Source organism: Dysidea avara, chromosome 1, assembly GCF_963678975.1.
Source record: "Dysidea avara chromosome 1, odDysAvar1.4, whole genome shotgun sequence".
In the NCBI taxonomy this organism is placed as follows: domain Eukaryota; kingdom Metazoa; phylum Porifera; class Demospongiae; order Dictyoceratida; family Dysideidae; genus Dysidea; species Dysidea avara.
The window spans coordinates 60,737,297-60,748,208 of NC_089272.1; the positions used below are offsets into that span (position 1 = coordinate 60,737,297).

Below are 10,912 nucleotides of genomic sequence, written 5' to 3' on the forward strand. Positions count from 1 at the left end.
GAAAGACGATAGGTCTTGCCCATTGAATTATCGGCCGGTTTCCCTAACATGCATATGCTGTAAAGTGTTCGAGCATATTATTAGTTCTAACATTTATAAACACCTGGAGGATAATAATATCTTATGCAATAATCAGAGTGGTTTTAGAAAGGGTCACTCTTGTGAAATCCAACTTCTATCAACTGTGGATGACTTTCTACAAAATCTGAATTCAGGCTTGCAAACTGATGTGCTGTTACTAGATTTTAAGAAAGCGTTCGATAAAGTTCCACACCAACGTCTGTGCCATAAGTTATCACATTATGGGATTCGTAACAATACCCTCAATTGGATTCAGAATTTTCTGACAAATAGAACTCAACAAGTGATTATAAATGGATATAGCAGTAGCCCTAGTAATGTGATATCTGGAGTCCCTCAGGGGACGGTCTTAGGGCCATTATTATTCCTCTGCTATATCAACGATCTACCCGGTAATGTTAAATCATCTGTTAGGCTTTATGCTGATGACGTGTTGCTCTATCGAGCAATACATTCTGCTGCAGATCATGATATTTTACAACAAGACCTGCATTCACTAACACAATGGGCAAAAACATGGCAAATGACGTTTAATTTATCCAAATGTGAGCTACTGCGCATTACAAACAAACAAAACCCCTCAAGGTATTGTTATCATATGGATGGTGAGGAGGTGAGATCAGTGCCTAATGCAAAGTATTTGGGAGTTATTCTGGATGAGCATTTAACATTTAATGAACATATTAAGAAAATTGTTAATAAAGCAAACCAAGTTAGGGTTTTTTTACAAAGAAACATTAGTTCTTGCCCAGCTAGGGTGAAAGAAGCCTGCTATATATCTATGGTGAGACCAGTTGTTGAATATTCTAGTGTTGTGTGGTCACCTTTTACAAATAAAAACATAAACTTAGTTGAGTCGGTGCAGCGTAGAGCCGCAAGATTTGTGATTGGTGATTATGGTTTTATGTCTAGTGTCACAGGGATGTTAAACTTTCTTGGATGGACATCTTTGGAGTGTAGGCGAGAAATCTCACGGGTTATCATGCTTTTTAAAATATTACATAATGAAACATCCATTTCCAGTTACCACCTTCCTATGCCAATAACCACATGTACAAGAGGGCACTCTTACAGATTCAGACAGGTATCAGCCCACTTAAACATTTATTTGCACTCTTTTTTCCCTGCCACTATCAAAATATGGAACAGCCTCCCAGCTACTGCAATTGAAGCAACCAATGTAGATGACTTTCAGAAAAGGATTGTAGACTATTTTTGTATTAATCCAGCTATATAGTCTAAAATGTTGTACATTTTGTTTTCTTGCATGTATCTGTGCTTTATACTCCCTAATGGAGGTCTGCACAGTATTAATAATAAATAAAAAAAAAAAAAAAAATATGTAAATATCTAGATACAGTATGTTAAGTGTATTCAAAGTAAGATTAATATTAAGAGCCTTGCTTGTAGACAAGCAGAGCTGTGTTCTTACACAGTGATGCCCTTTGGTATTTGCCAGTGGTTCCCTTCATGGAGTAAATACACAGTGTATCTGTGGTAAAGAATTCATTATTCTCTGCAGATCATACCTTGAGCCATCCTACTGGAGGCTTATCCCTGTTTTGTGCTGTTGCTCATACCCTACTTTCCCAATGGTTGCAAAAAAAGTGACAGCATGTTGTTAATACAAGAAATCCTACATCATAACAGCCTCCATCATTACGTGATGGAATCCAACTAATAAAAATGTGTTTTGCTTCTGTTTGTCAATTTAATCTGACTAGAAAACTGTGAGAAAGCTACACTGTAATAACACAAGCTTGGGAATGCATCTTTAACTGAAATACGTATTGTGAAATGCAGAATTAAGGAACTTACAGGGAGCCAAGAATTTAATAGCTTGCTTCACCCTAATAGATCTATTAAATTTTGAACCATTTTAATATTGTCATTGACTGGGGGGCTGTGCCCTCAGACCCCTGCATTTGTAATCAAATCTTGAAAAACCCTGGCTATACTCCTACAGTTGTATGTACCAGCACTCATTGCAAAGCAGTGATTTGGGATAGGCCTAGGGTAAGCAAAATTTGGAGAGCCTCTAAAGGAAGTAAAGTTACACACCTCTTGATAATTTATAGACATAATGCTTGTACATTAATAGGGTCAACCTGAAACACAAAAATCTATGGTGTAAACCAACTGGCTTCTGCACACATTAATAAGCTCTACTGATGTGGAATCATTAGAAAGATTGGTTATGGTGACACCATCTCATGTTAGTACACTATAGTGTCAGATGAAGGATTAACATTGCATCCATGACTGTTAACAAAAATATCCCTCCCCTACTCTCAAGAGTCGTTAGGCCTTCTACAGGGTAACATACAAATAAATTATACAGTATGTAAATCTTCCTTAGTAATAATTATGCAGAGTGTTGCTGTTGTACATGTATGTTCTATATACTAGATTATTTGTAATTTAATTGCCTATCAAATACTATATGTAGCCAAATTGGGGTGTCAATTCACTAGCCCATACATCTAACCATTAGCACTTGATATCTTCATGGCTAAAAATGGACAAACGTCATTGGCTGAGAATTTGACTGAAGGTAGTTTAGCAGTGTTCCATACCAAGCAACCATACCATGAAAATGCTGCATAGCTACCTCAGTAGGTATGCACATTGTATGAAGCATGTATAGATATGATTACTACATATTTTGAAACATTTCCTATTCACCAAAACACTTGCTCATCTTACTACAAAGGTTACACCTACTACAAAGTTAAGATTGTTGCACTATAGTGTAGGTATGCAGGTCATGCTACCAATCTCCTCGTGGTGGGCCTGGTAGCATGCCACTCTGGTGGTGTGGTTAATAGTAGCAGCCCTGGACCTGAGTGGAAACCAAGCAGGATCAGGCTGCCTTGGCCTTGCAAGCCCACTGAGCACACATTACATTTAAGAAGAGACTCAGGTCCCTGCTATTGTCAGTATAGCCCATCCACTCTCCTTGGTAATCCATTGATTTATCTGGCCTAAATAAATCACTTATGGGTGGATGTTTCCCATGGGACCAGATTGAAGAAGAATCTGGGACAGGCAGTCAAGAAGCTATGCAGGTCAATTTCAATATTCAATCTGACCACTGTCAGCAAGCACGATTTTATACCAGCTGTTTTAATCGTGCAGGATTATAAACCTAAAAGGTTGCACAGCTTCTCAAGCTCACAGAGATACTTAACTTGTGTAGTATGTATCATTAGAACTATAGTACATATAGCTAACACATTAAAATACTTTACAAACATGTCCAAAGCTCTTTTACATCAGTCTGCAAGTAGATATTTTAATGTTTATACAACATATATACAACATACAAAAATTAAGTACAAGTATAATACTACTGTAGATTATTACATTACAACTATATAATAATAGTATGTACAAGCTTTGTATTCATAATACTGTCTTGAGATGGGGAAGTACAAATAACACAGATTCAGAAATAAATATATCATTGACAAGCATTCATAATGTACGTATGTACGCAGATGGCTATATTATTACAATTAGTGTAAGTTAAAAAGTTAAATTACAAATAAATGACATTTTCTTATAATAGAGTTATGATCGTCAGAAGTGCGATTAGTCCCAATAATGGAGAAGTGGTGGAGGCCTTTGATTCACTTGACACTTCTGTACAAAACAATGCAAACACATGATTATTCACATGAATATAGTACGATAGGTTATATAGTTTGGTAAAGGATAATATTGTTTATCCACGTTCTAGTAATTTTCCATCATTCTACTGAAGTCTGTTGACACAGCACAGGCAGAAAACACCAACGCTTATTAATTGTGTATAGTACATTGGTAGATTCTATTATATGGTAATGCTCGTACTGTTATCTTTTGTGCAACATTCTACACACAGCTAGCGTCAGAAATCATTATGAATTACACTTTTATTTCAGATAAATTTCTGTACAGAATAAAATTCATACAAACCATTAAAGCTAGCTAGTAACACAAGTGTACAGATAGGCATGTTTCAAAGTGAGACTATAGGGTGGAGGAAGACCTCTACGTTATTCAGACAGTGTGTACTCAAATTGATTTTTAAGCTGCATAATATTACAATATTTAATTAAAATTTAATAGCACATGCTGTATTCTTTTGTTGCACGGTTTATATTTACATTCCTCGGTAGACTAAATTCAACAGCAGCAACTATAGGATGATAGAATCGCTACATAATCTGGTTGAAGGGTTTTGCATGGTTATGAGGAGATTAAATGGTGGGAACATTTGTGTCAAGTAAATGGTACCAATTGGCCTACCAATCACCTCATAACTAATGAGTGGCTTTGTAAGGAGATAAGGAATACAGGAGAATAGATCACATACTGCATGAAGTGTGTTCTGTTCCTGTGGTTAGGATTACAAAATCAATGGTACGTGCCTGACGTCTCAGATCAATTTGTGCACTGAAAATACGTAATATTCTCTTTCTCTCTCTCTCTCTCTCTCTCTCTCTCTCTCTCTCTCTCTCTCTCTCTCTCTCTCTCTCTCTCTCTCTCTCTCTCACACACACACGTTGTCATATTACGGGTAAAGTGATTCATATTTGCTCCATGTATTGTACTTTACAGTTTTACAGTGTAATGCTATACTCTCTCTCACACACACACACACACACATGCACACGCACACACACATACACGCACACGTGCACACACACAGACACACACATGCACACACACATGCACGCACACACATACACAAGCACACACACACACACATACCACAGATCTTAACTTACCATGATGATACTCTGTTGACAACTGAGGTGACGACAAGTTTTCTTTATTCATGGCAACAATGGTAATTTGATATCTGCCACCTACAATGTTACTGACTACTACCACACTGTTGCTACCAGGGACTGTCACTGATGTGTGATTTTGTGGTGAATTGTCATCACCCAATATTGAGTACGCAATCTGTAAAACAGGAGAGATTTTTAATAAGGGAATATTAACATAGTCCAGCAAAGAATTGAAAATGTTTGGTGGAGAACTGATCATAAATCTGGGAAAATAGGCCTGCAGTGATGGATTGCTAAATAGTTATAGAGAGTTTCCATCTAACCAAATGAAACAAACCTTATCCACCATTACTTTTCCCAATGCGTATTATTGTGTATGCATACGATAGTTATAGCACTTACTGTAAATCTAGTAATGTCTGCTCCACCAGTGGAATTCACATCCCATGTGATACGAATTGCATTTTCACTTATTTTTTCAGCAATTAAGGATGATAATGTGGGATCTAGTAGAAAAAAGTTTCCGTTAGTGTATGGGGCAACTTTATAGCATACAATATCATTCCATACATTTCGGCAAGCCTGTTTGCCAATCACCTATAAGTTAAATAATCTGATAACTGGCAGGTTCAAATAAGATTGCTAAAATTGTATGCTAAGAAAGGGGTTAAATTTGTAGCCATTTTTTTTTCTAAATAAAGCCTTTTACATTATACAGTTCATACTATAACAGGCTTGTACATACACAATATAAACTTACATGTTGCTCTCGTTCTGACAGTAATGTTCTCAGCCAAATTTCCATCTCCCAGTTGGTTACTAGCTCTTACCGATACAGAATACATTGTGCCTGGATAAAGGCTGGTGGCATTAAATGATGTCAAGCTGGTAGGATAGAATTTTGTTGGTCTCATGTGCCGAGTGACTGCCACAGTGTAGGTAAGGATTGTATCAATACAACCTCCATTGTCCTCAGGTGGAGCCCAGCTGATGTATAGGTGCTTACTTCCTTCCTCTGTTTGGATGTTTTGAGGAACACCAGGAGTATCTAGTTTGAAGAAACATTATATATGTAGTCAAATCAACACATACAATAAGTGAGGTTTGCGTAGATTATGTTATGAACATTTATAAAATTAATTGTTACTCACTTGCAAACTGTAGATAAGCTGTTGACATGGCATCTGGATTCACTCCATTGCTTGCCACACATGTAATATTTATTGAATCACTCTTAGTACCTCTAACAATAGTAACAGCATTATCAATCACTCCTTGTGATGCATCTCCACCACTTAATTGTAATGACACATCTGGTGTTGGAGTCCCTGCTACCCTAGACACTTCTGTACAGTTGTATGTTCCATTAGTTCCAACAAGAAAGCAAAGGTTTGGGATAGGGTCAACAAAAATTGGAGAGTCTGTTATAGGAGGTAAATATACACATAATACTTTATGATGATGACATTGTCCTTACATTTAACCATCAGACTGAAATGAAATTCTACGGTGCTGATGTTATTAGAGATTGATAAGGTATAATTTCCAGACTGGCTCCTTCTGACATTGATGAGTTCTATTGATGTTGGGTCACTTGCAGTATTAGTTATGGTAACACCATCTTGTTTTAGCACACTGGAATCAGGTGGAGGATTAGCAGTGACATCTACTGACAATGTAAAGTCCATCCCTTCTTCCATTGTGAATGCAGTATCCATTCCTTCAGCAATCTCTGGACCATCTACAGATACAGTAAAATACAGAGTGAATTTAAAATTCTCCAATACATCATAGTCAATATTAATGCTGTTGTTTTATATTTAAGCATACTGTATGGGAACTTACAAAATACAGTCACTTTTATAATTCCCATATCTTGCCCGGCAGTGCAAGTGATGGTAGTACCGTTGTCACCACGGGTAGTTGCACGATATTGAAATAGCACTTCTTGTCCTCTACTGCCACTCAACCTTGTCACAATTCCAGTAGACACTTGATTATCATTTAGTGTTACACTGATCATCTCCAGAGGATCAGCAGAAGGACCACAAGAGAAATTGAATGGATACCCTTCATTGACAAATATCAATTCTGGACTAAAAGGTAAAGCCAATATTCCAGGATGGACTAAACAAACAAAAAATGAGAAACAATATAATTTAGTGTCACAGAATTTGATTATGTAAAGATACAGCTAATTAGTGAGTAGCAGCACATAAAACGTAAGGATTTTTACATTGTTAACATGTGCTATTAGATGCTACGTACTTCCACTGAATTGTGCATACACGATTACAAACTAGACCACACATATTCCAAAACAATTATGTCTTCCTCAATAGCAGTACTGTACTTTGGTATCCATTATGGTACACATGACCACATTCCAGTTTTGAATCTGGGAATCAATTGTAATAATATTGGTGGTAGGGATGTATGTATTATACAATACAGTTATCAATTTATTTGCCCATACAATCTAATCATTTTTACTTTAGATGCCTTTGTGAACACAGGTCGTTGGTTAGAAATTTGAATCAAAAATAGTTTTGCAGTATTCCATACCAAGCAGCCATAGCCACTGTGCAAAATTCTAAAAGTAACCAGACAGGCGTTACATGCATACACAGCTACCTGAAGCAAGTGTACATGCATGGTGTTCATGTAACGTATGTATTATCCCAGATACCACTATTACTATTATTTTTTACTATGATACACTTTTCATTAAAACACTTATACCCATCTTGCTACAAAGGGTACACCTATATATATCACCTTTAATGTATGATAAAACTGAACTATCAGCAGCATACGTAGCTATGCAGTTAGGTTGCCACATTCATACGCATGCATATTGGTGCATTTATACTGAATACAATCTTGAAGATCTTATGAATTGCTAAATATTAGCTACAGCACTTGGTTTGTACACACACAAGACTCTCTGGCTGGTCTTATACAGCTACCACTACTGTATAAAGCAAAGCTTACAAAAGACAGTTATTTCATATGTACATAGAAAGCTGGCTCACAATAGAACTATTTTGGATAAGTGGCACCTATTCTATGGAATGTTAAGAGTAAGCCTTACAGTTGACTAGCATGCTCTATGTCATAACCGGTACTATTTCATGTAAACCTATACCCCAGGATATCCATTCACTAAGCCTTTCAAAAAGACATTGTAGACAGCTCAAATGTCACAAGGTTACAAAGCTTCTTATTCCTCCTGTGGTTTCCTATCAGACAATATCTGGTGTGAATAAAAAAACTTGACATTTGCATGAGATCTTATTACTGTCTGTCATCTATCACACACTCAGGATACAGCTTCAATGGACAATGATTAATATTGTCATTGATGAGTAATTGAATTCAACCATGGAAACAAATATGGTTATGAATTCAGCAAGCATGATATGAATAGATTTTCCTGCTAATAACATATCTATAACTGATTCTAAAAGACAACCCATCATGGACGATATTGATTTTTATGGAGACTCATGGAATAAATTTGTTAAAACAGATTTGGCAAGCAATTCATTCTCTAGGTACACTGAATCAATTATCATGGAATGATATACTTCAATCAGTACACCGCACTACCTGTTGAGTAAATTTAAAACTTTCTACAAGCTAATTGAAAGCCTTGGGATCAGTAAGCATTGAATAAAGATGAAAACCAGACTTCCACAGTAAAATAGTAGTTAGGAATAATGCTATTTCAACTGATAATTTCCCAACTCGGATCAATCTCCCCCCTTATGATAGAGAGTTCTTAGTTGGAAAAGAAAAGTAAACTAATCATTGTACTGTACCGTACATCCATGGCAAAAGATCGTTTGTACATGGATGAATAGTTATGAAAACCAGAGGCTTAGTATTTAAATTTTAATGACCACTTCACTAAAATGCATAAACATACAAGAAATTGTAATGGTTATGACTTACATGTTATTGTTATTAGAATGATCACAATTGAACTCCTCAACATTTTGACAAATCTATTAAGAATATCATAAACAAGTCAACAATATGTTCTAACACATCTATGCATTGTATTTTAAAAAACTCATATAAGTATAATATAGATATCTGGGAAGGCTACGTATAAAGGTAACAACTTAATTGTGTGGATGCCAGCCACTATTACTGCCTATATGGTTTTACAATGAAGTACATGCAGTATAGTTGTTTAACAATTATATGATGTACTCAAATGTCTGTAAAGATTCTCATACAATTATAGCTATAACTAGTGTGAATCATATGATATCTCGCTAATTTCACCAGGGCTATGAATTATTATCTATCTGTTCTACTAAAGATAATCATTACTTTAGCTGAAACTGGGATGCACATAAGCCATATCAATGTACAAGAGAAGAACATACTGAAAAGAGAGGCCATAATTGTAATAGGATGCAGAAACCACTTAACTTGTGTGTTCTCACATTCTCTTAGAGTGTTCAATGTTAGCTTTTATGAAACTATTTACTTGACCAAGCCTACATAAACTATTTGTAACCATTCCTCTCATATCTGTGTATAACTACCTGCTACACCCTACAAGTACAGTACTTTAATTACACAGCATTGCATTATGTCATAGAACTGTAGCCACCAATATATTCATCACCTAATTGATTTAGGAAATAGAACTTTATGTCATTCATGACCACCTCTGATTATACTTATTATAGCTACTACTGTATCCCATCATGCTGAGAGTTGAATATGTTTGTACAATACATAACATAAGATACAGCTTTAAATAGCACGCACAGAACACCTACATGCAACATCAACTGAGTACAGATGCTAGCTACCTTCCAATAACGGCTTACTCATGTAGGAGGAATAGTATAGCATTTTACATGGTATTAACATGGTCATATCACTCAGGTAGTTGCCATGTACAACCGGTATAAGATGTCCTTAACTGAATGCATTTACACCAAATGGTGATACCATATAGAATTGCAACCTACAACAGAGGCCATATAAAGCTAACCAAACTATTAGTTTAATTTAGCTCATGATGAACAAACCTGTTGATAGATGCCTTATATGCACCAATATAACTATATGAGGCAAGTGGGTAACTTTCTTATGAACCACACTGTGACTAGCCTTCCTTACTAAAGGAAACATGAACAACATCGACAATGTTTTAGGAAATATAGCTATACTGTTGCTACGTAGCTGGCTATATACAGTAAAGTCAATTAGAAATGCTCGACAAGCTCAGATGTTCATTGCAACAAATTATACAACAGCATACACCAAGACTACCACCGTATATAGGCAGTAGCTACCTGAGCTACACAGCTAGTTTATGATGCTTTGGACATAGCTACAGTAGATTATCGATAATCTATGCTTTGGAGCTCTGTTTTCTTGGTGACGTCTTTGCCATAATAATCAAACCACTGCAGCTATGCATCATCCATGATCATATGCAGTGTAACAATGCTGCCATGGATACAGTTTTACGTACATGCTCTCACCCCGCTACAATTTGACCATCTTCCAGACCGCAGTGTCCAGTGCATGGCGCTTTAGGGCGCGAAACAAGAAACTGAGCAGTGTTCGAGTTAACAAGCTAGTAAACCATGCACGGTGCAGTGATAGAGTGTACTAGTGAACAGCAATCGTTAAAGCGGCTAGCTGTTGCATCTGCTGGATCGCTACACTGAAGAACCGAGCATGGCGAACGAGCGTGTCTCTCAGTACAACTAACTCAATAGCTAACCTCATACAATTACTGTAAAACTTACTTTGACTTGGATCGGTTTGCAAGTACAGTGAGTAACAGCTCCAAATTCACGATGTGCTAAGTAAAGTGTTTGCCGCAATAGAACAGTCTGACGTCATTTATAAACATTAACAAGCGCGTAATATAAAATTAATTAGGCAAGGGCGTGACAAATTTTATTAAAGTAGCGGCGCCATATCAAAGCTAAAGATAAATAGAACAGCTTTCACCTCTTGATACAAATGAACACTCTATAGATGTTTCTTGGTATCTTTTCTCGGTCTAT

At 36.4% G+C, this 10,912-nt stretch overlaps 1 protein-coding gene across 2 annotated transcripts; it reads right to left on the reverse strand.

Moving 5' to 3' along the window:
* Window positions 1–3,472: 3,472 nt before the first annotated feature.
* LOC136239346 (netrin receptor unc-40-like) lies at window positions 3,473–10,778 on the reverse strand. Of its 2 annotated transcripts, none has more exons than XM_066030082.1 (9): window positions 10,649–10,778; window positions 8,820–8,872; window positions 6,708–6,989; window positions 6,340–6,603; window positions 6,014–6,283; window positions 5,623–5,910; window positions 5,265–5,368; window positions 4,857–5,037; window positions 3,473–3,726 (listed from the first exon to the last, which is right to left on the reverse strand). In XM_066030082.1, the coding sequence occupies exons 2-9, from the start codon at window positions 8,860–8,862 to the stop codon at window positions 3,644–3,646; spliced, it is 1,515 nt and encodes a 504-aa protein (XP_065886154.1). In that variant the 5' UTR covers window positions 8,863–8,872; window positions 10,649–10,778; the 3' UTR covers window positions 3,473–3,643. The 2 variants fall into 2 exon arrangements, with proteins under 2 accessions (XP_065886154.1, XP_065886158.1); XM_066030086.1 differs by lacking the exon at window positions 10,649–10,778 and adding an exon at window positions 9,698–9,794.
* Between the last annotated feature and the right edge of the window lie 134 nt (window positions 10,779–10,912).

Excerpts from the sequence above, each read along its gene's own strand:
- LOC136239346 (XM_066030082.1), bottom strand. The coding sequence starts at position 8,862 with ATGTTGAGGAGTTCAATTGTGATCATTCTAATAACAATAACAT. Across the intron at positions 5,911-6,013 it reads AGCTTATCTACAGTTTGCAA|ATACTCCTGGTGTTCCTCAA; the intron begins GTGAGTAACAAT and ends TCTTCAAACTAG. Across the intron at positions 5,369-5,622 it reads TGTCAGAACGAGAGCAACAT|ATCCCACATTATCATCCTTA; the intron begins GTAAGTTTATAT and ends TTTTTCTACTAG.